The sequence below is a fragment of the Austrofundulus limnaeus genome, unplaced genomic scaffold, assembly GCF_001266775.1.
Source record: "Austrofundulus limnaeus strain Quisiro unplaced genomic scaffold, Austrofundulus_limnaeus-1.0 Scaffold205, whole genome shotgun sequence".
NCBI lineage: Eukaryota > Metazoa > Chordata > Actinopteri > Cyprinodontiformes > Rivulidae > Austrofundulus > Austrofundulus limnaeus.
In genome coordinates, this window is record NW_013952607.1 from 622,576 (window position 1) to 649,976 (window position 27,401).

The 27,401-nt window shown below is 39.7% G+C and overlaps 1 protein-coding gene across 2 annotated transcripts in view; it reads right to left on the minus strand.

Annotated features, from left to right (window-relative positions):
* Positions 1 to 8,462: 8,462 nt before the first annotated feature.
* Positions 8,463 to 27,401, minus strand: part of LOC106524892 (cAMP-specific 3',5'-cyclic phosphodiesterase 7B) — a 25,558-nt gene continuing 6,619 nt past the window's right edge. The window contains exons 1-12 of one of the 2 annotated variants that reach the window (XM_014018907.1): positions 23,195 to 24,122; positions 19,595 to 19,684; positions 18,512 to 18,675; positions 18,368 to 18,431; positions 18,161 to 18,256; positions 17,243 to 17,343; positions 14,190 to 14,321; positions 13,986 to 14,077; positions 12,712 to 12,856; positions 12,487 to 12,583; positions 10,860 to 10,940; positions 8,463 to 10,716 (exon numbers count right to left, since the gene is read on the minus strand). In XM_014018907.1, coding sequence (XP_013874361.1) covers positions 10,511 to 10,716; positions 10,860 to 10,940; positions 12,487 to 12,583; positions 12,712 to 12,856; positions 13,986 to 14,077; positions 14,190 to 14,321; positions 17,243 to 17,343; positions 18,161 to 18,256; positions 18,368 to 18,431; positions 18,512 to 18,675; positions 19,595 to 19,684; positions 23,195 to 23,639 — 1,713 coding nt within the window. In that variant the 5' untranslated portion in view covers positions 23,640 to 24,122 and the 3' untranslated portion in view covers positions 8,463 to 10,510. Of the gene's footprint in view, positions 10,717 to 10,859; positions 10,941 to 12,486; positions 12,584 to 12,711; positions 12,857 to 13,985; positions 14,078 to 14,189; positions 14,322 to 17,242; positions 17,344 to 18,160; positions 18,257 to 18,367; positions 18,432 to 18,511; positions 18,676 to 19,594; positions 19,685 to 23,194; positions 24,123 to 27,401 lie in introns of those variants that run through there. The other variant, XM_014018908.1, reaches the window with a different exon arrangement.

Genomic DNA, 27,401 nt, shown 5'->3' on the forward strand with positions numbered 1-27,401 from the left:
CACACACACACACACACACACACACACACACATTGGATTAGACGGACCCTCTCCGGTCTTCCCCCACTCCCGGCGTCCACCTCTCCAACATTGCAGATTTGCATTTCGATTTGCCAGTCAAATGAGGCAGATGGGAAAGTAGGCGTGTACCTTTGGAGCACAAACTCCTTCAGAATTTCCCTCTTCCTGGGAGATTCCCTCAACAAATCCCAACGAAAAGGTCAAGTGTGATTGAGGATCTTGAGCAATTTCAAATGCTCATACACTGACGTTTGTTCCTTCTACAATATATGTCATAAAGGCCGCACATGCAACTTATGTGGCTCACGCAAATCAAAGGATGAAAACCAGAACCTTGTTATCATCTTTGCATTTTCACGTACGTTTATTATGTTTTGTGCAAATTGTTGCAACTTTGCTAATGTTTTTTTTTTTTTTTTTTTTTTGGCTACTTTGCAAGCTGTTTTCTAGGATTTTACTAGTTTTGGGGCCTGGAGGTTTTTCATTTCTTATTTTCTTTTATTAGCTTAGCAATTTCTAACTTTGAACTTAAAGGGGACCTGTCATGCAAAATACACTTTTTAAACCATTAACTATTTTTGTTATGAACTTGGAGCTGTCAGGAGTGCAGGAAATTAGAATTTAGAGCTGCACAGATATCTTTAAATTCTTTTTGGGTCGTCCTGTTTAGTTTTCTCTATTTTTTGTGACGTTTTCTGAACTATTACATCACAGTATTTGTGACGGCAAGAAAGAGGACACCTGCTTTGGATGTTATCGTCCATTAAATGGACGTCGTTATCAGTCCCATAGAATGGCTTCACACTGTCAGCTGGTTAGTATAAGGCATAAAGCCACTAAGGTTTTTTATGCACTCTGGTTAATATTAGGCATAAAACCACTACGGTTAATTTTAGAGAAAATGACATGGGCTACGATAAAGTAGACCATTGTTGCAGGTCCAATGTAGGGCAATGGGTAGAGCGCCGGACCAGAGACCGGGATAGCCAGGACCAAGACCAGGCACGAGCAGCAAGAAAACAGCGAGAAAACCACGCCCCACCCCTGGCAAAAACTTAACTAAAATATGGTTTAATTTACACATTCAATGTCATTGATATATTAACCCACTAGGGGGCACTGTTGGGACAGTCTGAAGCCATTCTATGGGACTGATAACCTACTAGACGGCACAGTCAGGACAGTCTGAAGCCATTCTATGGGACTGATAACCGCTGATAACGTCCATTTAATAGACTGATAACATCAGAACCGGCTGAAGAGGAAAGGAAAGAGGGGCTTGTGGAGTTACAATAAGGAGGAATTCAGACCAAAGCATTGGAGTTCCACTTTACATAGACCTCAACTGAATGATTTAAATGTGAAAAGGGAGGATTTAAAAGCATGACATGTCCCCTTTAAAACCTAACAACTACTATATAACTATTAGTATTAAATGTATAAATTATGATTTAACCATGGACTTTTCTAAAAGAATAACTTTAATTTCTACTTTAAACTGAGTCTAAATGATTTTTTTCCCCATGGCATATTTGAACCATAAATTTCCACGTGCTATTGACGATATGATTTTTGCTGTTACTTAGGATTTTCCCCTCTGTGCTACAAACGCTCCTGCCGCACAAAACTAGGCTGCGCAGAATAACCAGTAAAAACAAAAGTTCAATTTAGGTTTACTGAGGCTTGTTTAAGGGCTTCCAAAACCTGTGAAGTAATCCCGCCATAAAACCTATCCATGCAAACCACAAACAAACATGACACACGGCTCCGAATCAAGACAAAATAAACACGGATACGCATGGAATAATCCACAACTTTACTCCTTGTGTACAGGAGCAACAATATCACTGAGCCCGTGCAATTGTGACTGATGGCAATATGGTTTGACTAATGGTGCCGGGCCGGAGGAACAGGCTGAGCAGGCTGGGCTGAATTTGAAATAAATAAGAGGGCACATGACTTACAGGAAGCTGCTTGTCCTCCCTCAGCAGGCCAGAGGTGGAATTGTGGACATAAAGTGTGTGTGGGGGTTATTGAAAGGGGAACATTTAGAAGCATTTTGAGGATTAGTAAACTTATTAGTGCCGGTACTTTTTTTTTTTTTCACCATACAGGTTTGATAAATTTCTTCTTTTACTTGTAGGAACTTTTTTCTTGTACGAAGAGACAAAAACAAATTATTCCAATATATTTTGTCATTAGTGCACCCAACGCAGTTTTGACAGTTAAAGGTTCAAAGTTCACAACATGGTATAGATCTGATCTACATGATGGTAAAGTACCGGAAACCATACACAACCCACTTAAACCATACGTTTTGTGGCAAATCACAAAAACACTTTCACCATTTGCAGTTCTGCAGAAGAGTCAACATCTGAGCAAAAAAAATTTTTTTTAAATCAGGCCAATGCAAAAACAAAACATAAAAAATTTCTGCCTGTGCGCCTTCTGTCAAATGAATAAATCAAACGAAACAACAAAAAAAGGTAAAATCTGCTCCTCTGGTGCTAAAAGTTTTATCGCCTGCCCACACATAGTCACAGATATTTGCAGTATGCTAATTGTTGAAAGCAGATAACAGATGCGTAAGTAGGCAAAGCTATGACTGCACAGAACTCGGCGGGCGCACGTCAATGCCAGAGGTGCAAACTGGTTTTGGCTCCCAGAAATCAATGTATACACACTTATTTGTGCTGCAGAATGTGTGTGTGTGTGTGTGTGGGTGTTGCATATTTGTGTGCTCGGCACTGCATGACAAGTTAACCCTTTCGTTCCCCTAAGCGCTTCGATATAGTCATTCCACAACACACAGCGCTGCCTGGAAACCACCTGCTGCACTGACGCTCAAAGGAAGGGATGGAGCGTAGAAAAAAGAGACCAAATTATTCACTTGGGTTGTGAAATTAAAGCAGTTAATGAGTGTGTTTATCATTCAAAGGTTTTTCTCACCACTTGAATATTACCAGATATTAGTGTTCAACATCTTTGAACATTATTTTACTTATCCTTGACTGCTTTTAAACGCTTATTTGCATACTTATTAATGAACTATAGGCCTATAGCTTTCCCTCAAAGGAGTTCATATTGTCTTTAATGCCAGAGTTTTATGCTAGGATTTTATCAGACCATGAAAATAACTTTTAGCTCGATCTTGTAGCATTTTGAGATCTCACCCTCAGATTAGGCGTCATGGCTTCTACAACAACAAATTTCAGCCCGATACCTGTAAAACATGCTGGGTAAAACCATTTCTGTGTTGGCTAATTTTGATTAGCTGTGGTGTCCATCTTTAATCAGGCTGACTCCAGAAAGTTATCAGTTGCAGATGTGGATTCAATAACTTCTTGAGAGTTTTACTGAAAACATTGCTTCATGACATATTCTGCTAACAGACAAACAGGATTGAGTCTAACACTCGATGCTAACTTTTTGAGTAAAGATCTTGCTGAATGAGTGGGACTTGAAGTATATGTTGTGAATGACTCTTGGCTAAAACCTGACAATTTTTATCTCCATAACTGTAAAATTGTCTAAATTCAATGCAGTTTTGAGTTTTCTAATATTAGTAAGCAGTGGTTGCCAAAATGGATTAGATTGGTTGCAAATGTTGATCAGTTGTAGAGATATATCCAAAGATAATTTTCTGAAAGTTTTATAAAACTCCATTCAGAGGTTCCTGTAATATTTTGCTAACAGACAGAGTTTACTCCAAGTCATTATTGGCTAAGTTATAAACAAAGAACAGGCATGTATCTTAGTGCTCGGGAAATATTTTAAGATTTAGTCTCATCTACTACCACAACAAATCGTAACTCATTATCTGTAAAACTGACTGAACCATAGCCATTTTTGTGTTTTCTAAGGTTAGTTGGCTGTAGCGGCCATTTTGAATTCAGCTCACTCCAAATGTCAATCAACTGAAGTCATTGATCCTGTGATTACTTCCTGAAAGTTTTAATGGATTTTACCCAGTGATTCATGAAATATTTTGCTAACAGACACATAAACATAAAATTGAAAATATATTAAGTGACTGCTTGTCTGTTTATTAGTTTGGAAGGAAGTTAAAGCTGCAATAAATGTGACATTTGGGAAATCTTGGTGGACAAAACAAATCACTTTGGCTGCAGGCTACTTCTTCTTTTTATAAAACTGAAAACATACGGGCTAATCCACGCTTTAAGCTGACGTACAGAGTAATCCAGCATGGAAGTAGGCGTGCAGGGCTGTGGAGGGAAACCCTTCCCTCTAATTGCATCGCACTTGTTGTACTTGTGCCTTTGTGCAGAAAAGGGATGGACAGGACAACGAAGACTAACTTTGCTATTGTCTCATTCAGAGCAAGAGATCAGACCATACAAAGACGCAAATAAAACAAACACAGGATAATGACTAAGAAGAAGAGATTAACTCTTTCTCTGCAGAAGCCAGACATACAGAGTGAGAAAGAAGACACTGTACGAAGGCCCCGAGTTTCATTTTTCACTTTCTGAGATGGGACCGTGTGATTACCTCCACTTTCTTCTGGGGCTGGAGATGGTTATCAACGCGGTTGTGCATGTTTTTACAGAGGGAGAGTCCAAATGACAGTCATTTAAGGGTCTAAAGCGGGGGCAAGGGGGGGCTCTGTTTGCAGTGTCAATATTTACAGTGACACATGCAGGATGAATGCTGACTTGACTCCAGTGAAATGTTTGGGCGTGTGTGTGTGTGTGTGTGCGTGGGTGTGGGAGTGGATGGTAAAATAACCTGCATGAAAGAGTTCCGATTAGCGGAGCAGATTAGCTTCTTTACCCTAAGCATCTTCAGATTAATAAAAAAAAGCTTTTGTTTCTAATCTGAAGTGTCTCTGCAGACAGGTGTATGCTCGTGTTTGAAACAGGTTCTGTGGACAAGATCAAGTTTACAAAAGCTAACCACTACGGTGTAATGGGATTTATAGGTGGACTCTGCCTTCTACGATTTGCAATGCAAAGGCATGCAAATGAGGGGCCAGGCAGGCCATGTGGATCACCTATCTGCTCCCAACATCTGCTTTAGTTTCTTCAAATGTTCAGACTTCTTCTTTTTCGTTTTTTAACCGTGCCTCTGTCATTTTAAAGTGAAAGTCTGGTTCTTTTTGCCTGAAAGCATCCTCCCGCCTCAGTTTTCTGAGTCAACAGTGTGACTCATGCCGCTCCATCCTCTCTGTTGTTTGCCCTGTAAACTACAAAACCAAACACGACTTTACGCTGTGGGATTTCACCCCGCGCCCTCATCAGATTCAAAAGTTTTCTGTTGACTCAAAAGCTCGCGGCCCGGAGCCGCCGTCGCCTCACAGGAATCGTCATTTTGGTTCTCGCCTGTGTATTATTTTTACTATAAACAAAGCAGCAAAGGAAGACTCCCCCTGGATAGCCAGGGATGCAGGAGTGGTGTGGAGTAAGGTGGGTCTCCCTCTCTGTGTCTCCCAAACACACACCCTAACTGCTTTGTTGCCATCTAGTGGTTCTGTGCTACAATTTCTTCAATATGAAAACATTTCCTTGTTTACTGTGATCAAAAAGGTGAAGTCAAATGATTCATCCATCCACCTGACACTCGACTCATCCCTGAACAAAATGACCGTGTGAATGCTGAGTCACGCTTCACATCATTGTTTACCTTTTTATTGTTTCTTTTGTGTGTTTTGTTGCAAACTAATAATGCGAACGCCACTGAGCATTCACACCATCGAGATGATACTTTTTTCTTTTCTTTTACATTTTTCAGCATCTAACTCGTTCCACAATTGTTCTGCTATTTCAACAACACATGTACCAGAACGTTCAGCTCATTTATGCCCTGGGTGCTAGTTTAGGCCATAAAATTCAAACTCTCTCACATTTCCTATCAAACTCTCTCACATTTACTATCAAACTCTCTCACATATACTATCAAACTCTCTTACATTTACTATCAAACTCTCTCACATATACTATTGGTATTTCAGCAACTTATACTTTTACAGCTATTTATCTTCTCTTTTTTATTGAAAAATGATGAAGTGATCTTCAACACCCTAAATCCCTTTAAAAATATTTATAAATCTTTACTGAACTTTTTACCTTTTGTTCTGGTTCTGCTTGTTTTCAACATCTTTGTGCTTCAACAATGTCGTTTTCTAACGACACCTGTGGATGGACACCTGGATTAAAATGAAAGCCCAGGAAGTCCAACATTTCACTGATCACATCAACTCKGTGGATGAATATATTAAGTTCACACGAGAGGATGTAAAAAATGGCAGGTTGGCGTTCCTGGATTGCGATGTCTCGGTTTCGGATGGAGGACGGTTGGAAACTGGCGTATATCGTAAGCCCACCCACACAGACCAATATTTGCGTTTTGACTCCCACCACCCACTGGAACACATGTTAGGAGTGATCAGGACTCTGTACCACAGAGCAGACAGTGTCCCTACAAACCCAGGAGCCAGGCAGAAAGAGAAATCACACACACGACAGGCCCTGGAGCAGTGTGGTTATCCTGACTGGGCTTTCCTGAAAGCAGACAGGAAACACAGACAGGATTCCATGCAACCTTCAGGTGAAAATGAAGACCCCAAACCCAGACCCAAACCAGTGGTTATTCCGTATGTTGCGGGTGTTTCGGAGAAACTGAGACGCTTATTTTCTAAACATGATGTCCCAGTGGCTTTCAAACCCCAAAACACATTACGGCAAAGTCTGGTTCACCCCAAAGATCCGGTGCCCCGGCACAAACAGAGCAATGTTGTATATGCTGTTAAGTGCCAGGAGGACTGTGACCAGTTATACATCGGGGAAACAAAGCAGCCACTGTTCAAAAGAATGTCCCAACACAGACGAGCTACGTCTAATGGCCAGAACTCTGCAGTTTTCACTCATTTACAGGCCAGCGGTCACTCTTTCAGAGATGAGGATGTTCTCATTCTTGATAGAGAGGAACGTTGGTTTGAGAGAGGAGTAAAAGAAGCCATTTTTGTGAAGAAAGACCATCCATCATTAAACAGAGGTGGAGGCCTCCGTTTTCAGTTGTCCCCCTCCTACAGTGCGGCCATTGCCAGTATCACTCCACCCCCTGTTAACAATAGGTGTTAATTAGGTGTCAACTATAGCCATGTGATGTGAGTATCAGTCACATGGAGGCAGTGCTTAAAAGCCTGAATTTTGCCTGAAACTCTCAGACTGAAGAAGTCTCTTGGAGGAGAGACGAAACGTTTCATTAGAGAAGAACCCGTCCAGAAGACCTGTACAATTTTTTTCTTTTTGATTTTTTACCTGGATTACTGAGATGCATCAGGACAAATGTCGTTTTCTAATTTTAGCTGTTTTCTGCTTTTTCAGCTATTATGTTCAGATAGTCTTCTGTTAATTTTAGCCTTTTAGCTGATTTTTGATCATTTCAGCTGTTTTCTTCCTTTTTAGCTATTTTGTAGCTACTTTCAGCTAATTTTAGCCTTTTCATATGAATTCCCCTTTTTGTGATTTTATCTGCTTCTTACTGCTTAATTCTCAAACTTGCTCTTTCTGTGTCAACGTGCTAATTTCAGCTACTTTTTAAGCTATTTCTGCTAATTTTGGCTGCTATTTTACAACAAATTGCAACTTTTGTACTCTTTTTTTCTTGTTTGTCTGCCAACATGAACTTTTTTTTACTTTCTGTTCACCATCGTCTGCTTGTTTCTGCTACTTTGTCCTTTCCACAAAAGTCGTCTGTTCAAGTTTAACTCCCTTTAACAGCTTTGCTATTAAACATTTTCAGCTTCTTCAGCAGCTTTCAGAAAAAAAAAATCTTTCATTTTGAAGCTTTCACTCAGCATTGTCACAGGAAATACAAATTCTGTATGAATTGAGCTTTTTATATGAAATTGTTCGGCTCGACCTGTTTTGCAACTTTTATACTGTTAAAAATATTTTTTTCATTTTATAATAAAAATTCCCACAGAAATACATCGATTTTTTTTTTTACCAAAACAACTGATTTAGACTTCTTATGCTTTTAGCAGTTGTTGAATATTTTTCTGCCACTGGTTCATGTAGCTTACTAATTTTAGCATTTAGCTCATTTTAACATCTGTTGCGCTGCCTTCAGCTGTTGCTGTGCATCTTCTACTGTTCTGCTTAAAGTTTTGTCACTTTTATCTGTAGCTAAAAGTGCTGCTGCTCTGCTGGTTTTTGTGTCTGTTTAAATACCAACTCATTGAATTCAGTCCGCCTTAATCTTGGCCTTGCTGTGACTAGCCATTTGCTCATCAGCCTGGTCAAATTTCAACTTCTCTAAACTGAGCTTGCTTAAAAATATATAAGAAATCTTTCCACAAAACCTCATTTCCACAGATCTGACATGAGGTGACAAAAAAAAAAAAAAACAGCTGCTAATTGGTAAATGGTCTCAACAGAATTTAAGTTAACATAAAAAACTTCAGTAATTCATGGAAATGTTTCTGTAACAATATCTTTATTTCCAAAGAGTCAGACTGTGTGATGTGAAGGTACATGTGTGTAGTAAAAGCTGACATTACTCAGGCTTGTACACAACAGTACATACCTGTAGTACTGCGTAAAACCAGTTATGGCTCCTTTACCCTGTAACAGTGTTTATTCAGAGTTCAGCTGTTTATCTGTACCAGCTCTACACTGACAGGTAAAACATGACTCAACAATAATCAACCAGAACATTATAGGTAGCATTTTTCTAAAGCTAAAGTCAAGAGTTAAAAACAGGTTTGTTTTCAGGGCTGGAAGCTGTAAAAAAAAGAAAAAAAAAGAAAGAAAAAAAAGACCTATTCGGCGTGTTTCATGTTACTTTCTGGTATTTAAAGAGACAATTAGAAATGCGAGAAAGTTCAACACGTGTTCTGAGACATTCTGTGATTAAAACAGTGAGCACCAAATAAAATAAAGACAGAAATTATAAGCAGAGATTAAAAAAAATCGTTCTGACAATTAGATCAGTGAAGACAGAACGCTGACAATTTGTCATTTTAGAACAAATTCTGCAAGTAAAATCAAATTTGTTACACTTACTGTAAACAAAACCTTTTATTATCTTACATAATATTCAGTGCTGGTTTAGTTAATCCTGTTGCACAGTGTCAATCACACCGTATTAAAATGAACAATGTTTTTTTTTGTTGTTTTTTTGCAGAGTGACAAAATATAAACTGTACATTTTCCGTTAAGATCAACTTGTATTTGCAAAGAGTTGCCGCAGGAAGTCACGTCCTCAGTGCGATCACTGCCAATAAACATTTATAAATAGGATTTCAGTCCCATCTTTTCCTCTAGTAAAAGGTAGCATGTACTTTGAGATTAAGTGCAGAATAAAATATATTAGAATCAAAGAGGCAGCTGTAGTTTCTACAGTGCACACAGTGCCTGCCGTAAAAAGTGAAGTAGAAAAAGGTAACAAAGACGTGAGCTGATGTTTTTTTTATAACAGTACATGAACATCTTGGCAAAACGTCGCAGGTCCCCGACCCGACCTGACCCTGATACACAATCAGAGGAGTCAGGAGACAAGCTTCTACAGAACCGTGTGGCTTTCAGGATATGGCTGGAACGACAGGCAGAAACTGTTTCTTTTTTTAATTATAATTATTTTTTTGTCCAGAAAACACTAAACAAGAACACGTTTCACTGTTAAGGCTTCGTTGTAGGTGAGCTTGTTTGGCTGTGACAGAGTTAACACCGGTGAGAGGATGAAAACACTGCTCCGAGTTTTGGCATGTGGAGTGCTGGAGGTGTCCATCACAGTATGTACAGATTATACAGCTTATACTATTACACAAACAAACTTATCGTTTTAAACTTTTTTTTTTATGGCTCTTCTCATCTGCAGTCGCTTCTCACCGATGGGCTGAGTCAGTCCTGTTCAGTTGACAGCACCTGACCAGAACTTGGTGCTAAAAGCTTTAAAAACGCGTTTCTAGCCTGACAGGAGTGCGAGCATTACAAAAAAACAAAAACATAAAACAAGAAACAATGAAAAGAGATTAATACGTATCATTGTAACATTTAAAAAGGAATTGTCGATATATTTATTTATATATTCTTATTATTATGCCACAGCTTTTCCATCTCAGTCCAGCTGACTTGTAAATACTTTTGGCTTTTACTTTTTTCTATTATTCTATCAGTTCTGTGTAAACTACATTAGTTATCTTTTACAACCATAAACGTTTCATTTTAACACATCTTTTATTTGTTCTTTCGAAGCAGATATGTCAGTATTTGCTTTTTTTTTTTACTAAGATATTATCTTTTTGCCTCACAATGGATCTCTCCGTTTATTTTTTAAAAATATGTTGTTCCTCCTCTGCTCCAGCAGAGGGAGCTGTTTTTTCACGTATCCTGGCTGAGCTGCCTTCCACGGCTCCCCTCCTCTCAGAGCCTTTTGAGCAAGCTGAGGGAGGAATAAAGGGATAAACACTCCTCTCCTCCCGGAATAAAGGATGATTAAACCTCTGGGAAATGCAAGGAGCGGTTTAAGGAATGTCCTCCCCTCCTCCGTCTCTTTCCTCAGCTTCAGGCTCCTCGGCTTGCGTTTCTGCAGGTGCGTGTACGCATCGGAGACGACCCCAGCGGGCCTTGTTCTTGTGCAGGTTGCTCATCATCAACTGGCTGAGGAGGCTGGGCTCGGTGAAGCGCTGCCACTCGTCGAACAGAGGCTCCACGATGTACGAGATGAAACCTGAAAACAAGTCGTTCTCTGTTACGCAATGTGTCCTCTTGATGGGGTCCGGATGAGTCTTGATAAATGATTGTTTTGTGTGTGTGTGTGTGTGTGTGTGTSTGTGTGTGTGTGTGTGTGTGTGTGTGTTGTTTATAACTCACCGATTTGGACAGCTGGAACAGAGTCTGTCTGTCTGTCACACAGAGGACTAATCTCCAAGTTCAACTTCCTCTCGAGGTCACCTGCCGGTTCAGCACAGAATTACAACAACAAAAGCACAAAGCCACACATCAAAACATGCTTCATTTTTTTTTTATTTCTCAGAAAAAGAAAATCTTTCAATTGATGTGTTAAAAAAAGAAAAATAACTAAATAGAGTTTTAAAAAATAGTGTCTTTAGGATCTTTAGTATCATTTCATTCATTGTTTTTTCTTCTTCAAAACTAAAATCGCAAAAAAGAAAACAACTGTGCTGTTTAACCCGAGCACAATCTTTTGTTTTTTATTTCAAAATAAAACAATTTTTAAAAAATGAATAAGCAGGTGGGTTTTTTTTTAACTTAATTAGAAAAACCACAAAAGCTAAATTAAAAAAGGTTACTCTTTTTCATCTTTTAAAAAATTTTTTGCTAGCGCAGCATTTGTTACTTTCTGGCGGAACCAGAAATCATCATGGTTAAGTTACGTTTTCACGTAGCACTTTAGAAGTGGCCTTATTTAGAAGAAGTTGCTGCAACTTGAGACCAATTTTATTGTGAACAAAACTGCTTTAATATTCTAAGTTCTGCAGAATCAGGTTTGAGTTATTGCCAAGATGTTTAGGAACGATTTCTGTTTTGCAGCCATTATAAACTCGACTTCAGTCGTTTCCGGTATCAAACAACCGTAGATTTTATTTTGGATTTAAATAATGGAAGCAAAAATCCAACACTGTAGATTTTGAATTAGTTTGATTTCACATTTTAGTTTTACAATTGATTTTTTTATTTAAATTTAAAACAATAAAAATTGAAGAAACACCTGATTATTCTTTTTTTCCCCCCTCATTTTATTTTGAAACGGCAAAGAACGAAGCATGTCATACTGATCAAATGATTTCTATTTATTAAATTTATTTGTGCTTATTGTTGAGGCTCAGACTACCAGAATACAGTAATAAATAAATTCCTTTTGGACCTATTTAAGACAGACTGAAGTGCTGAGTTGAACATGTATTTTGGAATCAAATACGCAGAAAAGACAAAGTACAAAAACAGCAAGAAACATCACCTCGAGGAGAAAACAGTAAACGCATCATTGCTCTTTTGTTTATTAAACACAGCTTGAGACAGGAGAAAGAAAAAAGGTGAGTACAATCTGTTTTTTTTTTGGCTAATCAAACTTTTTTTTTTATTTAGTACCAGAAGTAATCAGAGGAAATGCTTTCTAATGATAAGAGAGTGATTCTTATAAATTTATGATTTTTTTTAAGAGCGTGGAGATTTGTGAAAGAAAAGCACATCCAGTCTCTGCTGTGGTGGACACGCATGCTTCTACTCAATTTTTGCAGGTCCTTTTATGCACTAAAAAGCTGAAGCTGAATTTTCAGAATAAAAGCACCATCCAGCATTCAGGTTTTTTTGGCTGCATTTTCACCAGAACAAGAAACATTCCTGGTGCTTTAAAAGCCGATTTGACATCAATGCTTCAAATGCAACTTGTATTTAAGCTAAATAAATATACATGGTATGTTTGTATTGTTTATATTTCATTGAAACTTTGAAAACTGACTTGTAGATGTCTTCTCACCCTGCCTGTAGAACTCCTCACACACTCTCTCACTCCACTGCCTGCCCAGCTCCCAGTCCCGGCATGGATTACACACATCAGCACATTTCAGAGCAATCTGATGGCAAAAAAAAACAAAAAAAACAAAAAAAACAGGGACACATCTTACATATGTGCAACACATACAGATCTGCATTTTAGGCAAATCTAGTCCATCAACTGGGTGGAACTGGAAAGGACAGATACCTGCAGTATAAAGTGTCTGTGAGAGGCCAGCTGAAGGTCCAGGTCCTGGTTGTCCAGATGTTCTCTGAACAGCAGCAGGAACTCGTTCTGCCGGCTGATGTCTGTAGCCAGGATGATGGAGCCCAGCTGCTGTTCTATGTCCTGCCTGCAGAGGTGAGGGGGGCAAAACACATGAATTGGACTCCAAACTGCAAGCCAGCAACATTTTCTTAATCTATCTTAATCTATTTATGAATGACCTCTGGCCTTCACGTCAAGACTAAGCTGTAAACACAAATAGCAGTGAAATACTAAATTAGACTTGTTTTAATTGTACTAAACTATTAAACATAAATTCGCTCATCACATAATAAAATTATTTCCATTTGTCTATCTTTTTTGTTACTTTTGGTCATATTTCTTGTTAAAACTGACTTCCTTGTCTTTGATTTATGTGACCCATCATACCGTAATGAGGATTAAGTCAAATTTGGTCAAAATGAACTAATCACATTTTCAGATTCCTGGCTTTAAAAGCTATATTTTGATACCTGGATCATTCTGATATCATAAGCAGATTCTGATTCTGATTCACTTTTTGTCTTGTTTGTTACGGTGATACATTAACATGTGGTTTGAAACCTAATTGTATGTAACTTTAATGAGAATGTTTTGATGTCATTTTAAAGAGAAAATCTCAAATATTATTTGAATATTGAGATTTCTCAGCTGGAAAGAAACAAAAACATTGCCAGCGCACAGGGAAAAATCTCAAATTTGTACTGCTTTTTAAGACGTTTTTCCTCAAAATCAGTATTATTTTGTTGCTCCTGCTCAAAAAAAATGTTTTATAATTTAACTTTTAGGATTATGTTTCAGACAGTTCATTCAAATGACACATTGATAAGGCATTTATTCATTAAATTTTGAAAAAATGCTATTTTTGCAAACGTTTTAATCAAAACGCTACATCTGCCTATTTCTTATCCCACTTTTAGACTCGGTCCTCATTTCGATGATGGGTCACATATACTGTATTGGTACTTTGTGAAGTCCAACCCCCTCCAAGTAAATCATCTTCTTGCTTTAATCTGAATTTATGCAAACAAAACCAGAATTTCCAGAGGACCGTATCCAAAACGTTTCACATGGTCCAAGGACAGGCTGTGACACCACGTTGAACACGACATCCTGCAGTTATCTTCCAACAGGATGGGATAAATAAACCTGAGAACTCATCCACGGCCAGGAAGATGCCACAGGTACTACATGTGCAGGTTCGTGTGTGTTCTTACGACATGTCAGCTGGCAGGTGGGACAGCAGCCCTGACTCCCGCAGCATGCCCACGGTGGATCTCCAGTGGTGACTCTCCAGCACCGATGTGTTCTGCACGGAATGAGTGACGATCAAAACACAGTACAGGTTCGACCACGACCACGACCACACACACACACACACACACACACACCGACTCCCCCGTCAGGGTGCTCGTGTGTACCTGGTAGAGGGATGCCAGGTGGTGCCGGGTCTTGATGAGAAAAGGCTGGTTGACTCCGGGGTGATCGACGTCGTGAGCTGCTGCTGCCATCAGACCCAGGAACACGTCCAGAGGAGTCAGATGCTCTGCCAGCTGCAGCACCGAGATCCACAGAGTCAAGCTTGGGTTTTTCACATGTATTATAAAGGCCTCATTGCTATGCTTAACCACAAATGAATACAACTTCTCTATTTTCTATGATGTTTTCTGAACGATTACTGTCAGACTCTGGCTCCAACATAAGGCTGGACAGACAAGTGTTCTGTTGTTGACATCTTTTAATTAATTTGTAAATAAAAAGTTTTTACGCAGCTACAGCGGGTAAAATAAGTATTGAACACGTCAACATTTTTCTCAGTATATATATTACTAGAGGTGCTAATGACATGAAATTTTCACCAGATGTCGGTAACAACCCAAGTGATCCATACATACAAAGAAATCAAACMWWAAWKKYCMRRAAWKRARKTWWTTKKWAWWAWKKKGRAWSGSMMMRGGAAAAAGTATTGAACACACTTACTGAAATTTATCTAATACTTTGTACAAAAGCCTTTGTTGTCAATGACAGCTTCAAGACGCCTCCTGTATGGAGAAACTAGTGGCATGCATTGCTCAGGTGTGATTTTGGCCCATTCTTCCACACAAACAGTCTTCAAATCTTGAAGGTTTCGTGGACCTCTTCTATGAACTCTGATCTTTAGTTCTTTCCATAGATTTTCTGTTGGATTCAGGTCAGGTGATTGGCTGGGCCATTCCAGCAGCTTTAGTTTCTTTCTCTGAAACCAACTGAGAGTTTCCTTGGCTTTGTGTTTGGGCTCATTGTCTTGCTGAAATGTCCAGCCACGTTTCATCTTCATCATCCTGGTAGATGGAAGCAGATTTTTATCAAGAATGTCTCTGTACATTTTTCCACTCATCCTTCCTTCAATTATTTGAAGTTTGCCAGTACCATATGCTGAAAAACAGCCCCACACCATGATGTTCCCACCTCCAAACTTCACTGTTGGTATGGTGTTTTTGGGCTGATGTGCAGTGCCATTTGACCTCCAAACATGATGTGTATTCTGGCATCCAAACAGTTCAATGTTGGTCTCATCTGACCAGACTATATTCTCCCAGTATTACACAGGCTTGTTTAAATGTTGTGCAGCAAACTTTAAAGGAGCTTCAACATGCTGTTTCTTCAGCAGTGGAGTCTTGCATGGTGAGCGTGCATACAGGCCGTGGTGGTTCAGTGCATTACTTATTGTTTTCTTTGAAACAAWCGTACCTGCTAATTCCAGGTCTTTCTGAAGCTCTCCACAAGTGGTCCTTGGCTCTTGGACAACTCTTCTGATAATTCTTTTCACTCCTCTGTCAGAAATCTTGTGAGGAGCACCTGGTCGTGGTCGGTTTATGGTGAAATAATGTTCATTCCACTTCTGAATTATGGCCCCAACAGTGCTCACTGGAACCTTCAGAAGTTTAGACATTCTTCTGTAACCGATGCCATCATTATGCTTTGCAACAATAAGGTTGTGAAGGTCGTGAGAGAGCTCTTTACTTTTACCCATCATCAGATGGTTCTTGTGTGATACCTGGTCATCATTTGGGACTGAACCAGCTGTTATTAATTTGCACTGACAAGGAGCAGACTTGCTTTCTAATTACTGAGAGAGTTCAGCTGGTGTCTTGGCTTTCCATGCCTTTTTACACCTCCCTTTCTTCATGTGTTCAATACTTTTTCCCTGTGCCATTCCACATTATTACAAATAACTTCATTTCTGGACATTTATGGTTTGATTTCTTTGTATGTATGGATCACTTGGGTTGTTACCRACATCTGGTGAAAATTTCATGTCWTTAGCACCTCTAGTAATATATTTACTGAGAAAAATGGTGACGTGTTCAATACTTGTTTTACCCGCTGTATATAGTCGTAAACCCCATCTATGAAACTAGAATGGACCACTCTGGAAGCTGAGGAGAGGCGGGGTTTGAAGCACCTCGTTTTGATTTAAAGAGACAGCTTCTAAACGAGTTGATCTGAGACACACCTCAGAAAATGGGTGGGGCTTGTGGAGTTACAATTAGGAGGAATTCAGACCAATGTCTGCTTTAAAGCTGTCTATTTCAGATAATTTTTATCTATTGATTTAAATTTTTAACCCTGAAACAACAGTGTTTGTCGTTCACTTGTTCGTTCTCCTAGTTTTTAATAATCGCAGGCATCAAAATATGACACCTTTGTCAGGTACAAGAGATGAAGAGGAGAGAGGTGAAAAAGGTGCTAAAGTCTGAAGAGAACCTTGAAAATCTTTCAGGAAACATAAATATAATCTGAGATCACTTTTACATAAAAGTTCCACAAGAAATTTTTGTATTTATTCTGTATTTCTTTGTTTTTTGGTCACATGCTACTTTTTTCTAAGACTTATACAATCAGAAAGCTGGAATGGTGTAGACCTCGAACAAAACATTAGTGAAACTAAATAAAGATGCACGTTATAATGTTCACTTTACCTCCACATTTACAGGACCTTATTATAGACCATTGTTCATGCCTTGCCTGACTGTTTATCATAGCAGAGAGGAAAACACTTCAGACTGAGTAAAGGACAAAATGGCGTATCGATCAGAGAAACTGCAGACTTGTCACTTTCTGAGAGCGGGCCTGTTTTCTGTAACACGCGAGGCTTGTGTGCTGTATTGAATTTCATTTAGAGCTTTTAACAAAATAGGGTTAATCACAAAGAGCTTTATGGAGCAACAACAGGACACAAAGGCAATTACTGAATAAGGGGGAAGATGCAAAGAGGCGTAATCCGGTCAGAGGGCTTCAGAGAAACCTCTGAGCTTCAGACGGATGTGTCGCGGAGCGGGAATCATCCCTCTGGGAGCACAGCTAATAGATTATGTCAAGAATAGGCTCGAGCCCAGTGAAGCCTCACTGTGTGTGTGGCAGGGAACAAGATACAAGAAAGAATGTGTGTTTGTGTGAGTGTCTTTATTTTCTTTTTTGTTTTGTTTTTTACCTTAGGTTCTTTCATGTAGCAGTACATGGCTTGAGTCACATCAGCAGCATGAACAGCATTGTGATAAGGGTTGTGGGAATGGTAATCATCCTGCACCAAACCTGGAAAAACAAGTGAGTCAGTCGGAGAAAAGCATCTACAAATGTACAGCAGCTTTTTGTTAAACACATTTGTAGTCATCAGAAAAAGTGCACAAATGGTAGATTTGAATTATTGGTAAATAATAGCTGTCTCAATTCAGGGGTTGCAGCCCACATAAACCGCAACCCACGTAGGCCACACCCTTCACAGTCTAGTTAGGCTGCACGGTGATACGCATTATGTCACGTGTCACATCTTTTCACGTGAGGTATAACTTCACAAAATTCAGTATTACTGAAAAACGTTACTCGTAAATTAATTTAAAAACATTAATTATTTGGGTTTAGCTCCAGTCTCAGTGCTTGTAACTGCATTTTATTTAACTAAACACACATTAAAAAACAAATTCTTCGATCCGTGATAAATTTCTTGACTCCAACGGGAATAAAAAACCTTAACCGTCTTTGTTTTTCTGTTTAGGTGCAATGAATCTTGGGATATCGTCAGCCATGTTGGATACTGAGAGGCAGCGTACGTTCTGTGGGCCGCATTTAAACGAGTCTACGAACTGGCACGGTCTGTGTTGCGGCGCCTGGTTGTGCACCTCCAAATTTTCGCACGGGCTGCGTGCGCCGCACTCCGTTTAAGTACTTTGTCCATCAAGCGTTTGTTCTTGTTTTAAAGTTTCTTACGTTCTAAAGTGTACTGCCACATGTGCTCTAGGAGAATACTACACTAAGGTAAGCATCGAGTGTTAACGCCTACACCGTCAGCGACACTCAAAAGTGCGACTATAACTGAGCCTTTGAAAATGAGGAGGATTTTCTCACAGCTTACCAAGAAACCTGTGCAGTTTAACCATGTCCAGCTGGAAGTGGTGAATCAGACCACAAACGTTGAAAAGATGACACATCAGAGTCACCAGACTGTTACCTGAAGCACACAATGTTCATTTGGAAAAATAAACATTTTCAGCTCAAACTTTGTACAAAGACATCTATATATCTATTTCTATATACATACACATAAAGAAAAAAAACTCACCGTTTGTAAGACGATCAAAGAGGAAAATGTCAAAGCTCCATGAGTCTACTTTTGATAACATGTGCTGTAAAACAGACAGAACGGTCAGTTTGACATGTGGTCTCATACATGACAGTCTGCTAAGGTTGGTGTTGGTGTCCTCACAGCTGCCTGTCCCAGGTAGTCATCGTCCAGCAGGTGGAGCGACCCGGGGGTGTGTGAAACCAAACCCCTCAGCAACCTGGAGGCGTGGAAGTACCTCTGGAAGCTCAGCAGACGCTTTAACTTTCTCCTGGTGCCAGACTCAACCTGCCCCTGCTGTGCACTCGCTAAAATAAATTTAAAAAAAAAAACAATATCTACATTAGACATGGGTTTTTATGATGTAAAAACAAGTGTGCATTGCCTTGCCTGCAGCTTGAACTGTGACCAAGTTGAAATGTGTTTGCTAATCAACTACCAGCTTGTGCCTGCCATGTCAGCAGTTGTTTGTAATGAGGGTAAATGTGTGAGAATATGACAATCAGAAAATATGTAATGTTAATGAAATATTTTGTTTATGGCTGGGATTGAACCCCAATCTCCCACATGAAAGCCCATGGTGTTCACCATGAGACTACAGGAGCTGTTGCAGTAGTCACTCCCAGTGTTAGGTTTGTATGTGTGCTGAAAGGGGCCATATTGTCAATGCAATTGTTGACACTAAACTGCAATATATTACAACAATAAAGGAAAATTAGGACAATATTATAGTGAAATATCAAAATACAATCATGTTTGTATTGTAAACACTGAACTACTGAGTTTAAATATTATTAAACTATGGTGCAGTACTGAGTAGATACAGCATGGGGCAGTATTGGACCAATACAAGGCTCCATTGACTCCCATTATTTGATTTTAAACATTAATATTTCAAAAACTATAGGTTGCACAGGCACCAAAAGGCATAGCAATCATTCGGCACAGGAGCTTTACAGATTTAAATTACAATGGCAGCTCTAGGACAAAGTACGCAGGAGGAGAAGCATGACAAAGTGGAGATGACTTGGATGGGAAATGAATCACAATAGTGTGCATTGCATTGGCAATGCACACTGATTATTGTGTGTAAATCCAACAAAGCTTTGAACTTAGTTCACAAAGTTCCCGCGTTTGCTCAAATCAAGAATCGCAGACTAATTTTTGATTTGGCTAAAACAAAATGGTTATCTGTTCCTAACGGGTTCTGCCGGTCGGGAGTCTTACGTTTCAGGAGCTGCAGGTCGATCAGCGGGTAGGAGCCTCGTCTCTCTGCCAGCAGCACACCAGCATGACCAGCGTTCAGCCTGCCATCCGCTGAAGGACGACAGAGAAGCAAAGAGCAGCAGGTAAGAGACAGGAAGAGGAAAACCTGAGGAGAAATATTCATATTTGATAGAATCAACTGCTCTGAGCTGTGGGTTCTAGCTTCAAATACGGTGGTTTACTGTAATCAATTGTGCTGTAAAATTTAATTTAAATCAGCTGCAATAAAAAATAAACAATAAATAAAAAATTGTGCATTTAGTCTGTATTTTTTTAATAAAACATGAGTTTAAGGCCACTGCGAAACAGGAGTATGAGCTATTCTCCAACAGACTGATGCTGCATTGACTCAAAAGACTCATAAAATAATAATTATTTTATTCGTTTTGCAGCAGAGATGCATTTCTAGTCCAGAACTAAGATTTTCAATGTGAAACATCTGATTGTTGACATCACGTTTCATGGCAAAGACTGCATTATTGAACATATTGGAATAAAAATTCTGAATGCGTGTCAGAAAACTACAACTTCAGGGGTTTTAAATGTTTTTATCCCACTGTAAATCCTCACTCGTTCTGTGACCCACGGGGACGGAGAAGAAACACAAAAAAGCACAACGGGACTTTGAATCCTGGAGTTCAAATGTGTACTTCCCACACCCTAGGCCAGTGGGAAACAAGACAAAACAGAACTGGGTCTACAGTGGGCGAACACGCAGAAAAATCTTCACACAGACTGAAAACTTTTGGAATAAATGAATAATTGATAGGCGAGTGGTTAGGAACTGGAGCGTATCAGACCCCGGAGGTTGCCAGTACACATCACCTCTGCGACTCCTGCTGAATAGATGCTAAAAGCGGCCGTTAATGAGTCTGCAATCACTGTGGCAACTGTAAGCCCCCAAACACTGAGTGTAATCTGCCAAACGATCAAGTTGTGCAAGTAGTTGTCATTTTTAGTAGGGAAAGAAAAAAAATGGTGGAAAATTGGTATAATTACCCACAATTGTGTGTACAGTCCAACAAATAAATACAAAGAAACGTGACTTGTTATTTTAAAATGACCTACTTTGAGCAATAATGGGATAAAACAGGGATGAACTCTTTTTTTTCTCCGTCTGTTTTGGTGAGCCACACTGACAAGAATATAATGTGCTGGAAAACACCCCAGAAACAGATCACTCCTCCAGATTATGAACAAATGTATACAAACCCCCACCTCCAGTTTTTTCTCTTCATACTTATACTTAAAAACCTTCCCCCTTCCTCCCATCTGTCTTCACCTCCTCCACTTTTAACCTGCCTGTCATCCTTCTCCACCTGATCCATCCTTCCCATCCCTGCCTCGTTCTGCTGCCCCCTTCTCTTCCCATAACTAGGTCATTGTTTTCACGCAGCACAGAAACCGGGTCGTTTATGGAAACATGAATCAGTCAGAAAGTGCGTTTGAAGATGAAGCCCCAACAGCACTTCTGCTCCGTGTGCGCACACATTTGTGAACGAGGTTAAAATCCTTGTTCTCAAACAAACACACGAGCGCACGCCTGGCACCTCTCACCCACACACGCAGACACGAGAAGCACCGACAGGAGGAAGATGTTGAAGAGTGTGGATTCGCTGTGACTCTGTGGGCGTTTGTGCCGTGGGGCCGTTTTTCCCTTTCAAAGATTGACTGTTAAAGCCGGAGCTGAGCAATGGTGACTCAAACAGTGTGTTTTAAATATGCGGCAGCAGATGATGTGTCCCACTACCTGCAGCTGGTGCTGCTTTGTTTCCATGCTCTAACAGAGCATCTCAGCAGCTGTCAACTCACTGCTGGAACCATTTGGCTCCAAGTGTTTGAATTAAATTTACTTAGAACAAATAGGATTTACTTGTGATATTTTCTGTACAAACGTTTAACAACTCATTGTAGAAATAAATGAGTATAATGAGCTTTAATTGTTTTCATCTAATTATTTTTAAAGGGGGGTTAGTATGTAATTTCCTGGCTAATAGTTTAATTTTATACCACAATCAAGTAACTGTGTTTCCTTTACTAGTTCTGAAAATTATGAATTTATCAAAAATAAATTTGACCCTGCATCACAGCCTATCTAAACACCTTGAAATTGGCCTCTGTCTCCCTAAGAACCTCCTACTGTTTCTGACACTCCCACTTCAGCACATCTTCACGGCAGTGTTTCGAGGGAGGGGTAATCTACGGGGTGGGAGGAGCTTCGTGTAAATAGGTGGAGCTTTGTACCAGCATTGCATGTTTTTGATAACATGATAAATAAATAAATAAATACATTTTGCATAATACCCCACCTTAACTGAATAGATTTCTAAAATTAGCATGTAGCTAAAATGACTAATTTAGGGCCTACTGTACTAATCCAGACATTTTTAAAGATATTTTATCATTAATTTAAAAACAAGAACTTTATCATGACAAGAAACGGGTGAAATACCCATGCCGTGCCACAAGGTGGCGATAACGTCAACGTAAACAACAAGAAAATGCAAATGATAGCTGGTAGATGTCACAATGACTTGCTGTCTCCGCTGATGTGTCATCTCTCGGCGTCTCGACACGTTTGAATAAGCTGCAGTCAAACAGCGCTGTAGGAAGCAGTTTTATCACAAGGTTATTGAAGTTCAAGGGGAAAGCCACCAGCAGCAGACAAAACACAATTCTCCATCTTTCACTTCTTTGGTCACGACAGGGAATTCCCCAAACAATGAATCATTGCTTCATCATAAACTTTAGCTTGTTCCATCCCTCCGATGGGCTGGTGGCCTACAATTATCTCCAGTCTTGGTGTTTTGTCTTCTGTTTTATGCTGATATTACCAAACAAAATCAAGATCTTTTTATTAAATCACAGCATCAGCAAATTAATCGCGAGTGTGACACTGAAACCATAAAATCAGCTTTAACTTTTTTTTAGCACAACAATAATCTCTGGCATTTTACATTATTTCACATTATCTGACATTAAATATTAATTTCTTGGTAAAGCCCCTCCTCCTCCCATTGGTTCAGACTGTAAACAATGTCCAGATACAGGTTTGACAGATGATGTTACATCACAGCAGCTGCAGCTCAGCAGATGGGACCGCAGCTTCATTTACAGGACGCCGTGGCTTTTCAGCCCAAATCCCTCATTTCATCATCTCATCTGGTCAGCTGTTGCAACGACGCTGAGCCTCTGCCCACATCACATCACACAGGCAACAGCCAGAGGCACGCTTATCAAAGTTAATCTGTCACACAAACACACTGGTCAAAAACATAAACACGCGTAGGAGGGCGGAGTCAGAACGGAGAATTGATGGCACGAAAAATGCACCGAAAACTAGAAAGCATTGAATGTGAGTCATGAAAATGAGCAGCTAAGTCATATTTAGGGGAATTATTGGGACATTTTACACAACTACGTTATACAATGAGTTCAAAGAAATTTTACTTAGTTTGTTTCATGTAGCTCGATAAGTCAAACTAAAGTAGAACGCATTAAACGTGATAAATTTATCACCTATATGACGTCTATTACATTTAAAGTTTACGAAACATTTACCTTCCAGGTGTGCAATACTGTTCTCTAAGTCCTGCTTGACCTCTTTGGCTTCGTCCTGCACTGCTTCGGTCCAAGTGCTGCCTTCACTTCGCTCCGGCCCCCGAGTTCCTCTCCTGCGAGCTGTCCAAGCTGCCCTGAGCTGCCGTATAAGAGCTGGGAGCTCCAGGGTCAACGGGAGGCCGCCACAAGTAACAGGAGGGGTCCTGAGGGGTCCCCAAACCCGCGAGCCAGGAGGCTCGTCCGGATAGACCCCGACGGTAAGGCTGGAGTCCCGTATCCTGAAATCTGGGCCCCAGAGCCTGTCCAGTACTGGCATTGCAACGTTACGCACAAACGGACGGGGCGAAGGGAAGGAGGACTGGAAGTGAACGAGGGTTAAAGTTAAAGGCTGAGACCGAAGAGATGGCGGCAACAAGAAAACGGGGAGGAGGGAGCTGCTCACCATCAGACGGGCATTAAAAATGAACAGGACAAATTAATACAGTAGCAGGTCTGCGTACACGACGGAGTATTCAAAACACAGAGGAGAAGAATCAGCAGGACAGGCAGAGTGCGAGGAAAAGAAAAAAAAAGATGCAAATCAGGACAAAGTCAGAGAAACCCAAAGAAGAATCTGTCACTCAGAGGCTGCTTCTTCCTTCTGCTGCATCCTCTCAGTGTTGTTGTTGAGTGGAAAAACCCCTCCTCTCTGCTCCAAACTCACTTCCACACACTCTCACTCTACCTACACACTGCTGCCCCAACGGCAGACCAATAGGATTTCAGTGAATCCCTTGTGTTTTAGGACGTGACATACTCACCACAGACGCACACGCAACGATGCCGTCCCTGCATGTTCTTCACGTTGGCTGATTTACACAATACTTTAATCTGAAAACACTACAAGATGCCCCACATATATTTCAAGCTAACGTTTGATATCTGGTTGAATTGAGCCTGACTTTGTCCATCGTCAATAACAAAAGCATCATCGTTCTAGTAAAGAATAAGGGCGATTTCGTCTAATTACACTTAAAAGTCAGCAGCTAACAGATAAGTAAACTGCCTTTCTGTTGACCTGAGCGGTCGAGCAGAAACAAAAAAGGAAACACTTCCTGGAACTCTTGAAAACAAGTCAATGATCAACAAGAATCTCAGTAACTCTAAGCGAGTACAATCTGTTTCTAACACTGTCACATTTTTTTCAGGGTAAAGTTCCTTGGAGGAACGATCACATGCGGACAAAAGTATCGACACGCTCGCGCTGAGATAATGAGATACGAATCCTGGAACATCACAAAACAAGAAACAGATCCTAAGAAATCATTAGAACATGAGCACTAAGATTATAAAAAGCACAGCCTGAGAGAAAGTCTGAGAAGCAGGAAAGGAAATGAACACGCCAGTGAAGGAGTGAAAGTGTGCAGTGGAAACATGCAGCTGTTACTGTAACTGATTAATAACTGACTATAGTGTAATTTTATTTTGTTAAATTATGCATCAAAAGGATAAAGGATTCGGCATAGACGTCTATAACTTGACTATTTTTGCTCACAAAATATTTAGGCTACCCGAAATGAAACGGCGCACAGATTTGTGAGAAAGAATAAAACAAAAAGAAGACATTTCACAAAAATAAAAAAGACACCCAAACGAGGTCAGTGGGAGTCTTGATAAATAAACTGTGGAGTGGATCAGACTGCTGGCTTCAAATCCAACAGACCTGGACTTAGAACCACATTTGGATCCATCTCTTTCTCTCTCTCACACACACACACACATTTGCACAGCTATCTAATTGGGGACATTCCATTGACTTCCATTACATTCCTACAGCCTAACCCTGACCACAAACCCCAAGGCTAACCTCACAGGTACCTACCTGACCCTAAAACTAACCTGAACTCAATTCATACCTTGGCCCTAAACCCAACCCCCAACCCACCAATGTTATTTAAACCAAATGGGGATTTGACTTTTGTCCCCAAATGTAGGATTTTTGTCTTAAAATTGCCCCCAAATGTCACCAAAGCCGAACCTACACACACACACACACACACACACACACACACACACACACACACACACACGTCATTTTGGGAGACTTGCATCCTACCCTGGCCTAAACGAAACCGACAAACTTTAATTTAAAATTCATTTTCTGCTCCATTTTCTAACCACGTGTTCCTTCTCAAACAAAACGTGCCTAAAATGTTTCCGCACATTAAACTAAAAGGTCTGTATTATAATAGATATAATAGATTTACACATAAGGACAAGAGGCTGGTCATGTTTTATTTTAGGCAGAGCTGTGTCAAAAAACTAGGCCTAATCAAATTTAGAGGCCAGTAATTTATGGCACTTTTTTTTTTCAATTTGTAGTTGGGGTTTCACTGGGTTAGTGTGGTTTTATAAGCACATCTTTGTTAGTAAATTAAAAAAAATCATTCTGGTTTTTTTTTTTAATCAGTACTTTATCTCAGTACAGGGATTTCAGGGGTCCAAAGCAGTGCTGTCCAACCCTGGTCCTTGAAGGCCACTACCCTCCATGTTTTAGATGTTCCTCTGTATCAACACGCCTGATTCAAACGTATAGGTGATTAACAAGCTTCTGCAGAACTTTAAGAGACACTGAAGGGGTAAGTCAGCCAGGCTTGGGCAGTATGACGATATTGTGGTAAACCTCGGTATTTAAAAATTAATGACAGTATATTAACCCTCTGGAGCCTAGTGACATGACCTAATTAAATCGCCCTAGCCCAGGGTCTGCAACCTCTATGATCAAAAGAGCCATTTCTGCTGCTTGTCTCAGGAATTAAATGTGTCCAGAGCCACAAAACAAGCTACAAATGTGATTACCAACTGATGGTCCATGGGCCTTTTTGAGGCCTTTTTGGGAACCTTTACGGCCAGTGGAGGTGATATTATAAAACTAAAAATATGTAGTGAATTTTATTATTTATTATTATTTTTATACCTCAGGACAAATGAAAAGATCATATCCATGTAAACAAAAAAAAAAATACTGTATATAGTTTATACCCAATTTCATAAAAACTAGTAAAACTTAACTATTCCGACATATTTTTTTTCCTAATTCTTGTTATTATGTAGTCTTCAAATTCTTTAAAGGTAATTCTGATGGATTTGAGAGAAAGATCATAGAAAGAAAATAAATTAAGTAAACAACAGGCTAGCATGAGCTAACATGTTTTACTTTTTGTATTAGTAGTGTTGATCACATATTTGCATACAAATCGATTTTTGTTGCGAGTATAAAAAACTAAACAAAAAAATTCTGTTATGTTTGGTCACGCTTTCTAAGAGCCACTGCAGAGGGACCAAAGAGCCACATGTGGCCCCAGAGCCACAGGTCGCAGACCCCTGCCCTAGCCAGAAAGATAAGTCTTTCTCTGTGACTCTGTTTCAATTTGTGCCAAAAGTAGAGATTTCAAACTTTACACCAGTTTTTAGACCTGTGTCGATAGACCAAATGAAATCAGGGTTATGACAAACAGTCTACACCACTTTCTCTTTCTAGACGTGACAGTCCTATTTGATGTGCTTTGTAGCAGCAGGCAGAAGGAAATATGGTGGTCTCGTGAAAAAAAGAAGCTCAATCTGCTGCGGCCCTTCTCTTGAGCCAAAAAAAACATAAACCGTACGACCTCATTTCTGACCGAGACCCAAACTGATTTGACAAGTACCAAAAGTCTACAGGAAGAAGAAAATAATAATAATAAAATAAAATTAATAGAAAGATGTTAAATGAAGTTCTGTGGTGGAGAGCACGAGAAAGTAACTCAACCCCCCACATCCCACCCTGGAAATACCAATGAAAAAGATCAATACCACCCAACCCTAAAGCCATCCACTGAATCAGAAGTGTTGGAGCAGGAAAAAAAACAAAACAACATTCAGGATTCAGGCTCTCAAGGACCAGGATTGAACACCACTGATTAGCATAAATAACAAAAAATCTTTAAGATCAGAGTCATTGATTAGGAACAAATGCTACAATATAATTTACTGACTTTTTTTAACTGCTTGTGCGTTGGTAAAATACAGCGGGTAAAATAAGTATTGAACACGTCACCATTTTTCTCAGTAAATATATTACTAGAGATGATAATGACATGAAATTTTCACCAGATGTCGGTAACAACCCAAGTGATCCATACATACAAAGAAATCAAACCACAAATGTCCAGAAATGAAGTTATTTGTA